This window comes from Ahaetulla prasina, chromosome 2 (assembly GCF_028640845.1).
Source record: "Ahaetulla prasina isolate Xishuangbanna chromosome 2, ASM2864084v1, whole genome shotgun sequence".
NCBI classification, from domain to species: Eukaryota; Metazoa; Chordata; class Lepidosauria; order Squamata; family Colubridae; genus Ahaetulla; species Ahaetulla prasina.
Window position 1 is genome coordinate 205,169,025 of NC_080540.1, and position 17,994 is coordinate 205,187,018.

The following is a 17,994-nucleotide window of genomic DNA, read 5'->3' on the forward strand; positions in this document are numbered from 1 at the left end:
TTTCCAAGTCAAGGTAGCTAAATGAAATATGTTCATTTAATGTTAAATTCAGCTCAAAGGGAGCTTTGGGACTCTTAATAGAAGATTCTCAGTAGACCAAAATGACGAAGGCTCTTTAAAGGAAACTCTAATTCATTAACTAATTTCATAAATCGCTCACTTGATGGCAAGAAAGAAGACCCTTTGCCCTATAAAGCTCACACACTATGATAGAGAATTTCACAGCAGAAATGGGTAATTTCATAACTGGAAAGCAATTTATAAGCTGTATGTATTAAGAAGCCAATGGAACATGCTGAGTGTCATCACATTATAATTATTGAATGCCTTTATCCTAAGGCAGAGGCAGGAAACCTTTTTCCAAGTCAGAGACTGAAGCTAAATATTTCAACAAGTCAGCAGTTCAACAAGTCAGTCAAAGCCTTCCGAAAACATGGAAATGTTATTTCTAAAGAAAAGAGTTCTTTTACGATTCTGGGTATTTGAGGTTGCTGTTCTCCATCACCAAGATCTTCATCTTCATGCCTATCCTTACTTTAGAGTTTTGATCACAAAATATTACTAAAAATTAACCCACTCTCACCACTGCATTTTTGAAGTGCCTATTTTGGGATTCTTGGGGTTGCAAATGGAGTGCTGGAAGCCACACACGGCCCCCAGGTTGCCAACACATTCCCTATTCCCCATTCCCAAACGGCTGTCGTTTGAAGATCACTTGACGGCCGTCTCCAGGAGAGCTTTTGTTTTGTTTGTTTTGTTTTTTGTTTTCCCAAAAATAAGACCCTGTCTTATATTTTCCCCCCGGTTTACGCCAATTGCCTGACCTTCGGACCTTCCGCCGGGAACTGAAAACTTATTTATTTATACAAGCAGGACTGGCCTGACTTTTTAAATTCTAAATTTAAATTTTAAACTTTTAATGGTAATTTTATTGGGTATTTTTATGGTCAATCGACGGTTTTAATCTGGCCTTTCATTGAATAAGTTTTTTAATGGTTATTTTAATATGTATATTTATTGTTTTAAATGAAGGCTGTACATCGCCCTGAGTCCTTCGGGAGAAGGGCGGTATAGAAGTTTGATAAATAAATAAATAAATAAATAAATAAATATTTATGAACATTATTGATCATATCCATGTAACCACAAAGCTATATCGATCAAAGTTAACCATATTATCCATTAGTTTCTATCAGTATACAATCATTGTATTTAAACTGCAAATGCACATTTACAACATATGATTTTATGTGCTTCTATGTATGCTTGAGATTTTATGAAGCAAATATTTCAGGACAAAATTGTCCCTAGTGTGACTTGTGACTGTAGGCAGCTTTGTTCTACTTTGTTTCTGGGACTGGTGCAGTTTTCTTGGCAAGGTTTTTCTTTTGCCATTGTTTCCTTTTTAGGGCTACGAGAATGAGCTTGCTTTGTGCCTAAGGCAAGATTCCAGGTCTGGGTCTTTAGCATAGTACCTTAACTACTACCGTGTTTTCCCAAAAATAAGACCCTGTCTTATATTTTTTTGAACCCTGAAATAAGCACTTGGCCTTATTGCTATGTGCTCAAAAGCCCAATTGAGCTTATTATCAGGGGATGTCTTATTTTGGGGGAAACAGGTACATCCAAATGGTTTTCTAACATTATTAAGAATAGATATTTTTCATTCACCATGTATAGCCTACACATATCTTACCATTCTTAGAGCTCCATCAGCTATTATATTAAAGATAACTTATATTTCAATTCTTCTTTAATTGTCAGAGATTATCATTCTTTATTGGGAGCCTCCTTAATACTGAGAGAAAAGGTTTAATGCTTTCGTTCTATTTTATTTATTATTTATTAGATTTTTATGCCTCCTTTATTACTTTATAAGTAACTCAAGGCAGCAAACACAATCCTCTGCCCCACCACCCCCAGGTGGATCAATTAGGCTGAGAGAGAATGACTGACCCAAAGTCACCCACCTGACTTTCATGCCTAAAGTGGGACTAGAACTCACAATCTCCTGGTTTCTAGGCCAGCACCTTAACTGCTATACCAAATTGGGCGAGTAATAAAGGAAGCACCTTTGCCAAGTAGAACAAAGTTTAGGGGGGAAAATATATCTCCTGCCATCAATGGCTGCGTCTTCATGCACGTCAGCGAAGATGATAATACTGGTAGAGACAGGTCTCATCAGAGAAGAATTAATTGCAAATCATAAAGAAGAAAAATCAAAATATAAAACTGCAAAAACCAAAAGACAAAAGTATAATTGAATTAAGAGAATTATTCTTTGGTAAGATAACAATACAATCAAATTTTAGAGCAGGAACTTTTTAGAGTTTCTTTTTTGTTCCTTGTTGTACAGATTTGTTTCCCACACCTCTTATTCTTTAGTCCAGGGATGTCCAAACTTGGCCCCTCGAAGAGTGGTGGACTTCAATTCCTAGAATTCCCCAGCCAGCAACTTGCTCATATTTATAGCTCATGCTGGCTGGGGAATTCTGGGAGTTGAAGTCCACCGCTCTTCAAGGGGCCAAGTTTGGGCACTCCTGCTTTAGTCAGTAATCTTCCCCATTTGCCTTGGACAGCTTAAAAAGTTGAAAAGAAATCTAGTAGCTCCTTTTCAACTACATATATAGTTATTTCTTGCTTATGCTTATATATACCGTTGTGACAAATAAATAAATAAAAAATAAAAATAAAAAATAACATTTTATTAAAAGCATAAGCTCTTTGGTGAGCTGCAGTTTCCTTCATAAAAAGCAAGCTGCAGTTAATGGAAACGTATGTGTTTGAGTATGATTTATTGGTTGGAAAAAAATATGCTGCCAAACTCCTCTTGATTTTCTGGCTACCATAAACTAAAATGATGCTCCTTTAACAACAGGTGAAGGTTCATGGGTGCATTCATTCACACTATTTGCAGGGCTGACAAAATCTATTATTTCTCATTTCCATTATGCTGCTGTTAACAGGAATGTTATGATTGCTAATTACGTTGTGTCTTTGCCTTTTTTTTTTTTATAAAACCTCTCAAGAAGAAAATAATTAGAATCCAATTTACACCAAAGGACATATCTTGTAATTGATTTTATCCAACCAGAATCTTAAGCAGGTGAAAAGCCAAAGCAATCGGAAAAAGAGCAGCAGTGCTTGGCAGAATCCCACATGCATCCCTCTCTAGCCACTGCAGTTCATCAATACAAGTGAATGGATCGGTCCATTTTCCATCCTTGTTACTTTTGTCTTCATTCATAAATCCACTCCATCCCATCTGTATTCACCTGCTAGGTTTAGGGGTATGTGTGTTTCTTTAAAGAATGGTCCACATGGAAAAATATGCGCTTAAGACTCCAGCCTGCTGTTTTAAAGCACCTTTTGTGGCTTTGCTTAAGCCAAAACTGCAATCAAGCTGCAGGGAGCAGCAAAATACAGAGAATGGCTGCGTGCCAAAGAGTAAGGAAGTGTGGTTTCGAAATGCAGAGCATACAAGCATTGCTACCTGGTCATTTCAAAATCAGGCTTCCCAGGAATAATGGTAGAATTAAACAAGTTGGAATGGTGTAATGTCGGGACTGCTCGGCAAACACTCCCGAAGGGAAAGGGTAAGGAAAGAGGAGTAAAGAAGGAAGAAAGTAGGTAGGTAGGTGGGTAGGGAGGAAAGAAGGAAGGGAGAAGAAAGGATAGGAGGAGGAGAAGAAGGAGATAGAGGGTTAGAAAGGATGGTAGTGAGAAGTGGGAAAGAGGAGGGGAAGTAGGAAAGCGAGGAGAAGGTGGTGGGGGAAGTTTAAGAAGGATGAGAAGGGAAGAAAGGATTAAAGGGGGGAGTGGCAGTCGAGCAGCCCTGACTGAGTATAATTTGAGTATAGGACTGATTGTTGGATAAGTGATTGTATTGTACACTGGTCAAATTGTGGGAATTATTATGGAAAAATAAAAAAAATTTGCAAAAAAAAAAAAAAAAAAATCAGGCTTCCCATCCCATCTTTTCCCTTTGGAAATTCTATATGAGGTCATTGTTAAAAGCCAGCAAAAGGGCTCCCACTAAATCCAGAGTCTTTTTTATGATTAAGCAGGCCTGTACTCCTACAGTATTTGGGATGGGTAAAAATCGTCTATAACTCCCATCTATGCTGAGATTCTTGGGGGGTCGGGGAGAAGAAAGATAAATAGGCTATTGTGCAAGGAATTTTTTATGGCCTTACTTTCACTCTGTTTTTCTCTCTCTCTTTGCTTCTCTGTTCTGTCCTTCCTAAAAGGAAGAAGAGCAAGATATCCAGACAGGGGTGGAATAGGGTGAGTTACAGAGGTGGTATTCAACTTGTTTGTACCGGTTTGGGTGAACCGGTAGCGGAGTTCGAGGCTGGGCAGGTGGGCCTGCCCGCCCCCCACCCCAGCTCTATGTCATCCTATTTAGGCATGTTTTCGAGGCCAGGAACATGCGCAGAAGGCGAGCAAGCAAACCGCATGCACAGAAAGCTGGGTGTGTGCGTGGAAGGCGCACTCATGTGCAAAGCGAGCGTGCGTGCATGTGGTGAACTTGTGGTAAGAATATTGGTAACCCACCGCTGGTGAGTAAGGGATGACAATAAGATTAGGAATCAGTACAGTACAGTACAATACAGGTAGCCCGACAGGTAGTTTAAGAGTGGTTCAAAGTTATGACCACCTCAACAAATGTGACTTACTTGCACTTACAACCATTGCACCACCCTCAGAGTCATGGGATTGCAACTGGCTCGCATTTACAACTGGTTTTTATGTCCTGCAACTGAATCATCTGATTTGCAATCTTTCTTGCCAATTTCCAGCAAAAAAACACTCATTGGGGAAGCTTGATTCATTCAACAAATCACACGATTTGCTTAACAATTGTGTGATTTGTTTAATGACCACTGTAAAAACTGTTATAAAATCAGGTCCGACTCAACTTACAACTGCAATGACTTATGACATAAATTCCAGTCTCAATTGTGATTGTAAATTGAGGATAACCTGTATGGGAACATCAGGCTCAGACTGGACTAGTGCTACCCATTGAGGCATCTTTTCTCCATATTCCCTGTATCGGCATCCCATTACAGGGAGTTATTTTATTATTTCTACTTTAAATATATGTTATTCGTTTCTGTGGTGAAATGGTGCCCTTGCCTAGACAAAGGTGTTGTGAACTTTTTGTTTTTGCTTTGTTTTTTTCTTTGTTTTGCATAAGCTGCTTTACTTCTACATTGGTGATGCTGCTAGAAATTAAGAAGTTGAAATGTATAATTGTGCAGGCTTGGAGTTTGTCATAACTTGAAAATTTTAGCTAGTTGGACGCAATCAGGAATGTAGAAGCAATTGAAAAATGTGGAATGACAGTGAGACCGAAGGGTGTGTGGAATGTTAATTGTGTGCTTAACTACTGAAGTAATAAACAAGGTTGCCTTAAAAGCAGGATCTTAAGTTCAAGTTGGTCCTGCAACTGTTATGTAGAAAAGCAACTTACTGTGCCCTAAGCAAGCCTTTGTGGAATAGAAGGAACCAGCAGAGGATCTCTGGCTAATAAACCCTTAAGTCTAAAAGAAGTTTTTGTTTTATAGACATAGCTTAGTATGCACAACAGCTATTAGATACCATGAAGTATTTTTCGTTATATAAATATAATGTTGTGTGAGTTAAAATTTGAAAAACCCAAATTAAGAGAAGCATTAATCCTTAGATAGCCAAAGAAAAGTCAGTACCGGTAGTCCTTGATTTATGAGCACAACTGAGCCCAAAATTTATGTTGCTAAGCAAGACAGTTAATAAGTGAATTTTGACCCAATATAAGGCCTTCCTTGCCACAGTTGTTAAGTGAATCACTGCAGTTGTTAAGTCAGTAACCCAGTTGCTGACTTTGCTTGTCAGAAGGTTGCAAAAAATGATCAAATGACCCTGGGACATTGCAACCTTCGTCAGTTGCCAAGCATCTGAAATTTGGTCATGTGACCATGGGGATGTAGTAATATTCGTAAGTGTGAAAAGTGGTCATGTCACTTTTTTCAGTGCCATTGTGTCAATGGTCATTAAGTGTATGGTTGTAAGTTGGGGACTACCTGTATCCTGGTAGCTTTTCATCCCACTGCATCCCTCCATTACTAAAAACAGCATTGGGGAGTGGACAGGGAATTAGGATTTGGGGGACAGGTTCATATATAATGACAGAAACTCACTGATTTCTTTGGGCTAATTGCTATCTCTCAGCCCAATCTATCTCCAAGATTGTGGTCAGAATGGAACGGGAAGAGCTAAATCTAGAGAAACACCATTTGAGTTCCTTGAGAAACATTAAGGCAGTATAACAACTAAATCAGAGGTCTTCAAACTTGGCAGCTTTAAGACTTGTGGGCTTCAACTCCGAGAATTCTCCAGCCAGCTATGCTGGCTGGAGAATTCTGGGAGTTGAAGTCCACAAGTCTTAAAGCTGCCAAGTTTGAAGACCTCTGAACTAAATTAACAAAAGTGCAACGCAAAGCATTTGGTACACTCAGAAGCACTATGCAGACATTAAGCAGTATTATTATTTCATGCCCGGCACTGTGGCAAAGACTTTGCTTCTCTAAAGAAGAATTCAAGGGCTATTTATCAGCTGGAAACAAAGGCGTAAGGCCATCCCGCTTGATTATTCACTCACACAAAACGAAATCCACAACAGTGTTATTCTGTGGCCTGATGGCGCAGTGCAGCCAGCCTCACACCACCACTAGTCTTTTCACCACCCACCGACAGTGCTGATGATAATAATAATAATAACTGACTGAAAGGTTCTCTGCGATTGCCAGAGAAGAGTCCAGATGTGGGGTTCCACTCAGGCAGCAAAGTTTCGAAAAAGCCACCAGCTCTTTAAGGGATGTCCCTCCCCCTCTCCATCAAGCCACAGAGCATCATATCTGGTTAAAGCAGCAAGCACATTACGTCAATCCTTCTTTTCCTCCCCCCCCCCACCTCCAACCCACGCAAAATAACCGTCTCCCAAGAAAAGGAACATGATTCAGATGCTAATTCACCACAGAGAAGCACGGAGGCAGCCGGATAGTAAAACTGAACTGCATAAGTTCTTCACAACCCACTCCAGGTAACCATTTTGTTATGATCCCACCCCCTTCTCTCTCCCCCCCACTCCGCACACATACACCCCCACCTCTACATCTGATCGTATTGATAGCCCGGAGGTCTGCAGCTGCATAAGAAAAGTGAGCCATAAAGCAAACACAGCTTGGATGTAGCCACAGCCTTCCTAATGATCGATATATATATATCCTTAAGAATTCGTAACTTGACAGAGCACTGGAAGGTTGTATAGATACATATATACAGACATATATATGTGTGTGTGTGTGTATATATGATCGTGATGCCGGCAACAATTCCTCCCCTATTTGAAATATTCAGAAATTGCCGCAGGCCACTTAACTGACAGAGTCATCAACCTGAGGAAGACAAAACATCTGATAAAGCTAAAGAGATGAACAAAATGGTTTGACATCCGTGTTGTGAGTGTGCACATGGGTCTTAGAAAGTCCTACCCCGCTCAACAAGAACAAACAGATATAATTCGGCTGAACAGAGGCTGACTACTCACAAAGATTACTGTAGCTCCAGCAGTTACCCATTGGTCAGTGAAATCATCAGTGTATCTAATACGGATTCCAGCTTATGGTAAACGCTGCCCGTTCTAAATCAACTGGAATCAGCATAGTTTCAAATTTCCTGGCTGAGGCAGCGCCAGCAGCCGCACGGGCGCTCTGCAATGCACACAGGGTGATGTAAATGGAAGACTTCTGAGCATTATGAAACGGGGGGGGGGGAGAGAAAAAGGACCGCAATCGCATTCCTGCTACAGCTGAAAACGAGCCCACTTGGGCTACCTTGAGGCAGCAGAGCTACCGTAAGCTTCTTTCTTTCTTTCTTTCTTCTTTTTTTGATCTGGCAGAGATGACTATCGGTGAAAAGAGAGGGAACTGTATTCCATATCTGCAGTGGCAGCGGCAGCAGCAGCAAGAGCCGCAGCAGAAGAAGAACGGGATGACATTGGAAATTCGGTCTTACTCAGCAGCAGAGGCTCCGTGACAGCGTAGGTACTTTATCAGAACTGAGCCTTTTTTTTTGAGGAGCATACAAAAGGTGAGGGGACAGTTTGTCACCCCACAGCTCTCTCCTGAAGAAAGAAAGAAAGAAAGAAAGAAAGAAAGAAAGAAAGAAAGGAAGGAAGGAAGGAAGGAAGGAAGGAAGGAAGGAAGGAAGGAAGGAAGGAAGGAAGAAGAAAGGAAGGAAGGAAGGAAGGAGGGAAGAAAGAAAGAAGGAGAGAGAGAGAGAGAAAGAAGGAAGGAAGGAGAGAGAGAAAGAAAGAAAGAAGGAAGGAGAGAGAGAGAGAAAGAAAAAAGAAAGAAAGAAGGAGAGAGAAGAGAAAGAGAAAGAGAAAGAAGAAGAAGGAAGAGAAAGAAAGAAAGAAAGAAAGAAAGAAAGAAAGAAAGAAAGAAAGAAAGAAAGATTTATGCTAAATAATTGTGGGATTTTTTGTGATTGCGAGCCTATTTGTGCACACCAAATTCAAGGTGAATGATAGAATTTTATGTGTATTGGACTTCGAGAAGCTGCATGCAAAGCACAAAGCACAGGATTGTCCTGGGCAGATAATTCAGGTGTTGGATAAAAAGAAAAGGGCAGGTTTCTAAGTCTCATGGTTTTGTCATTAATATCAGATCTCCAGTAGTTGTGCTAGGGCTTTAGTCCTGTGCATTACTGATTTTCCTCTCCATGGCCAACTTGGTAATGAATGTACAATACAGCTGTTACAGGTAGTCCTCGACCTACAACAGTTTGTTTAGTGACCATTCAAAGTTACAACAGCACTGAAAAATGTGACGTATGACCATTTTTCACAGTTACAACCTTTGCAACATCCCTATGATATGATCAAAATTCAGATGCTTGGCAACTTGTTCATATTTATGACCGTTGCTGTGTCCTAAGGTAACGTGATCCCCTTTTGCAATCTTCTGATAAGCAAAGTCAATGGGGAAGCCAGATCTATTTAACAACCAGGTTACTAACTTATTAACTGCAGTGATTCACTTAACAGCTATGGCAAGAAAAGTCGTAAAATGGGTCAAAACTTACTTAACAAGTGTCTCACTTAACAACAACAAAGGAATTTTGGGTTCAATTGTGGTTATAACTTGAGGACTACCTGTGTTTATAATTACATTCCCCTTAGTATAAATTTATATAGCCCTATCAGAGAGCATACAGAGCCAATAAAAATATTGTCACTAATGCTTCTCAGAAAATGAGCGACATGGTTTGTATGCTACACATGAGAAAGTCTGCAGAACACATAAATTAAGACTAGCAAAGGCAGCTGGATTGCAGGATGCAACTGAACGGGGAGTGGCTGCAGATAAATTTAAGCATATTAGTATTATTTATAGCAGACAGGACATGGCAATGGTTTATCAGGCCACAAATTGTTTTAACTTTGGCTGCTTCCAATTACCTGGGTCTCATAGGTCAGCTTGTGCAAAAGACCTAAGAAAAAAATGTTTCTTTAAAACAAAGGAGACGTAATAGAGAATATAGTTACAACGATCAAGGATTGCATGCGGGCAGTGCAGTAATTCTAATTCTCTAAGAGTTCAAACTGCACTCAACCGTTCTCATGGGAAAGTCAAGGACTCAGCTTTAGTAGATAAAATACTTTGATTGCAGAAACTAAATAGCCACAGCAACTACAATCAGCTTCTACAGAACGTACATTCACACACATGTGTGGGAGCCTGAGGTCTAAATCCTCAGTTTCTTTCTCTCCCCCCCCCACTTCTCTTTCTTGTAACAAACCGCCTGCAGTTCTTTTGGCAGGCTGGACTGTTGATGGTCCCCTGCACTGTGTTTATATAACAGTCTGGTGTGGTCTGAGGGTTCTCGTTTTCTGCCTTGTCAGTTCCAGCCGTCACAAAAACACAGAAGAGAAGGAAACTGAAGGCCAAATTAAATGTGCGTGTTTGATAAACATGAGAAACAGGTGGTTTCCTTTTATTCTTTTTAAACCAGAGATGGAAAGAAGTGGAAGGGGTTACGTGGACATAAGTAATGTGGTATAATGGTGGTATTTGAAGCCGATCACACTAGTCTGACAAACTTCTAAGATAAAAAGTGGAAAAAAGGAAAGATGAGGTGGGGAAGGGGGCTGTTTTTACTCCCATCTTCCACCCCAATTCATGAAAGCGGAAGTACTAGGATACTCCAGGTTGTAAACACCAACATATTCTGGAAAAAACCAAGGTGAATTTCTGATGGCCACCAAGCATCTAAGGCAGTGGCCCTATTTCCACCCAACCAAGCTTCCCATTCCCCTTTGCTTTCTGTTTTTGTGCCCCTGCATCCCTTTCCCCCTGCTATTCCCAAAACAATACAAGTTGTCCTCAATTTACGACCACAACTGGGCCCAAACATTTCTTTTGCTAAAGAGTTAAGCAAATTGTGCCCCATTTTACGACCTTTTTGCCATAACTGTTAAGGGAATCACTTCAATTAAGGGCAGTTAAGTGAATCATGTGGCCGTTGAGCGAATCTGGCTTCCTATATTGATTTTGCTCGTCAGAAAGTGGCAAATGGTGATCACGTGACCCGGGGGACACGGCAACCGTCAGAAATACATGCCAGCTGACAAGAGCATGCATTTGGATCCCATGACTCCGGGGATGTTGCAACAGCCGTAAGTGTGAGAACCAGTCAGAAGTCACTTTTTTCAGTGTTATTGTAACTTTGAATGGCCACTAAACAAATGTAAATTGAGGACTACCTGTACATCGTTAAACTTGTAATGTGTTTTCCTTCTTTTCCATCTTGTATTCCTCTACCCTGTCAAGGATGGTAGAAGAATAGATCCTAATGAAATGCACTGTAATTCCAAAAACCTGGTTGATGGCTCAACATGTACAGCAAACCAAGTCTTTGGCACCATGCTACAAATTTGGTTCACAGTTCTCTTGTCAGTCTGGTTGTTTATCTCATAAAGGAGGTGGGAAAGGAAATGCAATTAACTCTTATCTATTTTACTGTAGATGTTTCCTCAATTAAGTATGATTCCTCCATCCAGCAGAAGAATATGCTTTGGAAAGAAATCTGCAGAGACACATTCCACAAAGTGTTTCTCAGTATTATCTCTGTGAGTTATAGTTCTGCTATAGGGACAAGGCCATCTGGGTGAATTTAAGCCAAACATTAGTTTGTTTCTAAAAATCTTACCAAGATACCTATAGGGACTTGTCTATGTACAGTAGTCGTCAAGAAGAAAGACAGATTCAAAGGCACCAGGTAAAAAAAGTTTTAAGAGACTCATATGACTTCAAGTGGATTTTTCTTTAATTCTTCAAACATTAAAAGAAATAACTTTTATATATTAATAACTACAGGGGGGGGAGCTTAAAATTTTACTCCAGTTTAATTTGCAGCTTGCTTTGCACTTCTTGGGCACAATCCAAGCAAATATGTTCACTGTTAAATTTTAATAAACAAGGTTTCAAGCTTTAATCAAATAATCAGTGTCACTAATAATCTAAAAAATTGAATTGCACTAAAAGCCTACCACAAAGATTAGAACAAAGCTAAAGGTTTTAGCAGAACCTCTTGGTATAAAGAAAGTAAAAGTATCAATTTTCTTCCCAAAACATTTTGCTTTTCTGAGGAAAATTGCTATTATTTTCCTGCTAACAGTTAACAATTTTTGAAGGGCACTATTTCTCCCTATCCTACTAAGATGGCCATTGGTATTATACAGGAGAAAGTCCTCTACTTATAAATATTCTCCATTTCAAACTCTAGCTACTATTTAAGATAATCAGAATAAGAGTCTAGATTTTACAAGGGGAGAGTCTCAGAACCGGGGGACAAAGAGGAGTTTCGACAGATGGACAAATTGGGGCTGTAAGTATAAATCAATGTTTTTCAAACTTGGCAACTTTAATGTGAGTGGACTTTTACTCTCAGAGTTCCTAAACCGGATTCATACATTTTAAAAGTTGTCAAGTTCAACAAAATATTGGTATAAATTGTTGGGTGGATGATTGTAATGTCTGTATCATTTAAAAAGGACCAACACTTTGAAAAGTTTTGTTGTATACTTTAGACCAGTGTTTCTCAGCAACGTTAAGATGTGTGGACTTCAACTCCTAGAATTCCCCAGCCAGCATTCTGGGAGTTGAAGTCCACACATTTTAAAGTTGCCACGACTGAGAAACCCTGTTTTAGGCTCCAGTATCTGTCTTTATGTAATGAATTGTGCCAGGCATATTCGCACATACACAAACACATCATTCATGGGACTCTTTCATAATAAGAGTTAGTCTATTAAAATAATTAATTGAATTCTAATGTAATTAGTTGTTTTAATTCCTTTAACCTTGAGATCTCTTTACAGTATTTCAACTGGTATCACTGCAACTGCTGACTGCTGGTTCCCATGATAATGGAAATGCAGACAGCTGCACTGGTTGCAAGTTTGCTTCCATGTGCAATTCAAGCGGTTGATCGTCACCTATAATATTCTCCATGACATAGGACTTGGTTATCTGAGAGACTAGTGGTTTCTGCACAACCAATGAGATCAGGTAGCGAGCAGACACTCCAGGTCCCTTCTATTCTATAACTGTCACCTGTCAAGGGCCCTGGAAATGCACCTTCTGTGTTGCAGTGCTTGCCCTCTTGAATAGCCCCCCTCCCCCCCCAGAAATACATATGACTCCCATCTTACAAGAGTTCATGTAAGGGAAAGTATTTAAAGTATATAAATTTTCCTTTTTTACTATATTGGTTTTGTTACTTTTAATTATGTAAGCCACCCAGCATCACTTGGGAGTTGCACAGCCTTTTAAAGTTAATACATACATATTTACTTTTCAACAGTTTTTCTTGATGATGTAATTGTCTGTATAAAGGATGGGAAACTAGGTGGCTAAGGCATGCATATTTAACCCTGCCACACTAAAAAGGGTACCTCTACGAGCCTGAGAACTAATTCACTGTCTAGTTTGAATTGTTATCTTGTTTTTAAAAAAGCAATTATATATGTATATTATTATTATTATTATTATTATTATTAATAATAATAATAATAATAATAATAAATTATATATGTATATTATTATTATTATTATTATTGTTATTATTATTATACATGAAGTAATTGGTAATATGAGTTCCTTAGAATGCTAGATGCAATTTAGACTTGCAATTCTACAAAAATTTAGTCCATCTTTCTTTTAATCCAATCTCCTGTCAGACAACCATAATGTGATGTCACCTTATATTTTCCCGTAGTAAATGGCTTGCTTGATTGTTTCATGCTATGCAGAGAGACCTGTGAATAATCTGTTTAGGTATCACAGCCAAGCAATACTCTCTACATTTAAATTAGGCCCAATTTCCTCGCTTTGCAAACATAGTTGCTTGACATACATTTAAATGTATGCCATTATATTTGGAAAAGAGAAATTTCAAGAGAAGAAATGAAATGAATTTCTTCATTTGTGCAATTCCCAAATGAAAAAAGTTGGGGAGGGAAATCAAAACAGTAGTTTGGGTACATGAAACTATCTCTGATAAATTAATGACATTTTGGCGGAAGAAAAATCCTTAAAAATTACAGATCAGGTGATCAATAAGAGCTATTTTTTATCACTAGTGCTATTTCGGCAAGTTATAGCTTACTGCTGCTAAAAACCTTTAAGTAGGCCAATCCGTAAGATTTTCTTCACTGAGACAAAGTTGGTTTATTACATTTAAGTTTTCTTGCATTTCCTTCTATGTCTCCAAGAAATGTCCATGTTGTTGGGACTATACATATTTGCTTAAGCAATCAGTTAAAAGACAAATGACTGACCAACTACTTTAACTTATAGTTACTTTAAAATCCTTACTATTAAGTTGTCAAATCACAGCTGTCTTTCCCTTCCCATCTACACTAATTTGCATCCTCGGCACCACATTTAGAGTGCTATGATTTCCGAAGAAGAGGTTGACTTAGTAGAATCATTTCAGTCAAAAGCATTCCATAAACAAATATCATATTAAAAACTCTGCCTGGCACCAGCCAGGCTCTGAAAGTAGGCAAATATTTCTTATGAGGCACTTCGGAGGGTTTTTGTTTTTTTTTCACTTGAAAAATCAATGTTTTTACAATCTCCCCAAAGAATCAATGGCGTCTTTCTTCTCCATTCGTTTAGAATAAATGCTCTTTTAGTTTTCATGAGCAAAACTTCTTTCTTTAGTTTTTTTTTAAAAAGAATGAGTGGCTGTGTGTGCCTGTGGGAGGTGGTATTAGGAAGTTCATTCCACAAGACTGACAAACTTTGCCAATGCTCAAACACAGAAACTAATTGTAACTAGCTGTAATTATTTCGAGAATCACTCCATAGGTTGCAGAAGGCAGCTATAGGAAGAACAAAAGGCCACAACAGTTGTTACTACAGTGATCCTCTAAATATAAGTTCCAAGATCTTTTCATCCAACATCTCTCAATCATCTACAATTAATCCTTGATTTACTGCCAGTCACTTAGCAACTGTTTGAAGTAATGACAGACACTCCCTAAAAGGGGGCTGATTACCTGATTTCAAAGTTACAATACCTCCCTCCCAGTCGTATTTTGGGCCCTCGGTAACCAGCTCATTTTTAGAACTGTTTCCACTGTCCTGCGATCATGATTTTCCATGTTTTCTGGTGTTTATTTCCAGTTTCCAGCAAAAAGAATGCTATTGGATATATTGCTTAATGACTGCATTGTTTGCTTAATGACTGCTTTGTGTACTTAATAATTACTGCCAAGTGTCACGAAGTCAGGTCTGGTCATGTGGTGACTCACTTAACAATAACAGGTTATGATCGTAATTCTAGGCTCAATTACGGTTGCAAATTGAGGATTACTGTACCTAGCTTTAAGGCTAGAAGCAGAAATTCTTTAGCCAATTGAACAAGAATGGTAAAATAATGACTGCTCATTCCAGCTTTTCCCAATTCTCTTTGAAGATCAGTATTATGAGATAACTTTTAAAAAAAGCTATGCCTTGCAATCCAGAATTCCTGAAAATCCACTGTAAAGTTCACTGTCCAAATAAATATTGATACAGTAGACCTATGTTCCTCAATCTTGGGAACTTTAAGATGTATGGACCAACTCCCACCTATGTTGACTAGGTAATTGTAGGAATTCTTAAAATTCCCAAGGTTGAGAAACACTAGAGTAGACTACTGCTACACTAGGAAATTAACAGCTCAGTTAATTCCAAGATTTCAAAGGGTCCAATTTCATGTTTTAAACTAAATAAAAACTACTTCAGGTAAGTGGACTTACCTCCTATACTTCCTTCCCGATCTACTGCAGTTTTCCTCTGTGTATTTTATTCACAGTGCTTTATTTCTGTTTATTTAACAAATGGACCTTTTATTAAAGTTATTAAGGTGGGACATTGTTACTGGCAATTTCTAAATGCCTTAGGTCTGTGAGCCCAGTTCAGTCCCCCAAACAGATAGACCGAATGACGGTTAACATTAATAGCACAATGGTTACATTAACTAGCTTTTGTACTTCAGTTGCTGACTCCATCCATATTTGTTTGTGTTTATGTGTGCATATGATGAAGTGATGTAGTTTTTAACTGTTGCTAGCAGGCAAGAGTCATGTATTTTAGAGAATAAAATGAACATGATGTTTTAATAGGAAATTCTGTAACCTAACAAGTCAGAACTCTTTCAGTGCTTTGCTTATGCTAGCTAAGGAGTACACCTCTAACAAGGGTTCCTGCTGAATCAAAATCTACATAATTATAGGAAATACTCAATTTATGGCCAATTACTTAACAACCGCTTAAAGTTATGACACACTCAAAAAAGGTTAATTACAACTCGTCCTCAACATTACAATCACTGCAACATCCTTAGAGTCACATAATCACATTTTGGGTGCTTGGCAACTGGTTCCCTTTTACAATTGGTTGAAGCATAACAAAGCCACACGATCATGTTTTGCCATGTTTTTTTTCTGCTTTCCAGCACAAAACACCCATTGGATAAGCTGGATTTGGACTTTAGACCATGCGATTTGTTTAAAAACTATACAACTCGCTTAATGACCACAGAATCTTGCTTAACTACCGTTGTAAACAAAAAAAAAGAGTCATAAAATCAAGTCGGGTCACATGGTGACTCAATTTACGACAGCAACAATTCGTAGCCAAAATTCTGGGCTCCATTGTAGTAGTAAGTTGAGGACCATCTATATTACAGATGAAAGGTGGCAGTCATATCCTTAATTGAAAGAGTGGAAGCTTCTTTTGTCAATTCTTACTTGTTTCCAAAGAAATACATTGATATTGTTATTCTCTATTTGTCCAGAATTCTTAATCCACCTGGTTGCTGTCCAAATGCATGGACTTCAGCAACCAGAGTATCGTACTGTATGGTCAGTGCCTAGAATTCTGGAAATTGAAATCTACACATCTGGAAGGCACCCAGGTTGGGAAAGCTGCACCCTTGCCTCATAAATTCAGAATTAGCATGAGCTCTAAGTTAAAATAATATTATATGTATAATGAGTGAGATGATGGAAGTGGCCTCAGAGTAGAAACATTGGTGCTTACCAGATTCTGAAGTAGTTTCATTTTCTGATCCGCCAAATAAAAAGTCATATTTGGCCTTGGCAACAGTCTGGGAGTGAGCTGATGCACCATTAACCCAAACAAATGTTTCTCCCTGCAGACAGAAATAGAATGAAAACATGTTCATTTCATCATGACACCTCCCACTAGCAATCCCCCATATCAAAGCAACAAAAATAGGATTTTCAAAAATACATATACCGGCTTTTAAAAGTATCTAAGAGAGAAAGAGAGAATATTTTGAAGGTTTATTTCCAGCAACATGCAACACCTTTTTTTTTTTTTTTTTGCAGTTTATTGCTTTTCACTAAAACTGCTACAGAATTAACACACCCTTCCTAATCACACTGTCTTGAGAAGAAGGATTCCTCTAGCAAGTCTTCATCTATGAAGCATTAAAAGTCTGCTTGCAACCTTCAATTGGGTGAAAGAGTGCACCAAGGGACAGCAATGTTTGAACCAAGGTACCTTGTCTTCAGAAAGCCTTTGGAAAGACAGTGCAGCTTTCCAAAGACAGCACAGCTTTTCTGAAGACAGCACAGCTTTCCAAAGGTTCAGGAAGTCACAGGTAGGAAATTTTCCCCACAGAAGCCAGGTCTGAAAAGGAGACCATATAGGCAGCAAGGTGTTTCTGCTTCAGCTGGGCACAAAATGAAAAAGGTCAGTGTGAGGAAGTGGAAGAGAAAGTAGCTGGGCATATGAATGCTAGTTGGCACTTGCTGGGGTAGGCAGCGTTGAGCTGAGGCTGAGGCTTCCCAGAGCATGGCGAGCAGTCCCAGGCAGTGGTGAAATCCTCCGCAGGTTGCAACCGGTCCACTGCCCATGCATGCGCAGTACGTGCCAGACTTGTGCTGCACGCACGCATGCGCAGTGCATGCCTGACGCACACTGCATGTGCCTGGTGCAGTCCGCACCAAACCCACACTTCGTGCGGGGAAAAAGGAGCCCTTTGAAGGTAAGTAGAACAGCAGGGGTGGGTGGGAATATAAATAGCGCGGCGCAGCTGATCATCGTAAATACCAGTTTGGACTAACCGGTAGCATTTTTTTACTACCGGTTTGCCTGAACCGGTATGAAACGGTAGCATTTCACCCCTGGTTCCAGGGCCACATGGTTTGCAAGACAAAGTGCAGATGTCCAAAGGGCAGAGATGGGTGAGAGGCAGGCAAGTAGGAGAAGTTGGAGACAGTCTCTTACTTTATTGAGGCTCGAGGCTGGGAGGAACTAAGTGTAGAATGGCTTGAATTGGGATAGGTACTCACTTAAAAACTCATGATTCTCAGTACAATAGGGAATGCCAAGATTTCTATTGTAATTTGGCATGGTCGCA

At 39.2% G+C, this 17,994-nt stretch overlaps 1 protein-coding gene across 1 annotated transcript in view; it reads right to left on the reverse strand.

Annotated features, from left to right (window-relative positions):
* The window catches only part of PSD3 (pleckstrin and Sec7 domain containing 3), a 200,946-nt gene that overhangs the window by 172,190 nt on the left and 10,762 nt on the right, over nucleotides 1–17,994 (reverse strand). The window contains exon 2 of the mRNA XM_058168824.1: nucleotides 16,647–16,758. Within this exon, the coding sequence (XP_058024807.1) occupies nucleotides 16,647–16,758 (112 nt within the window). The remainder of the gene's footprint in view (nucleotides 1–16,646; nucleotides 16,759–17,994) is intronic.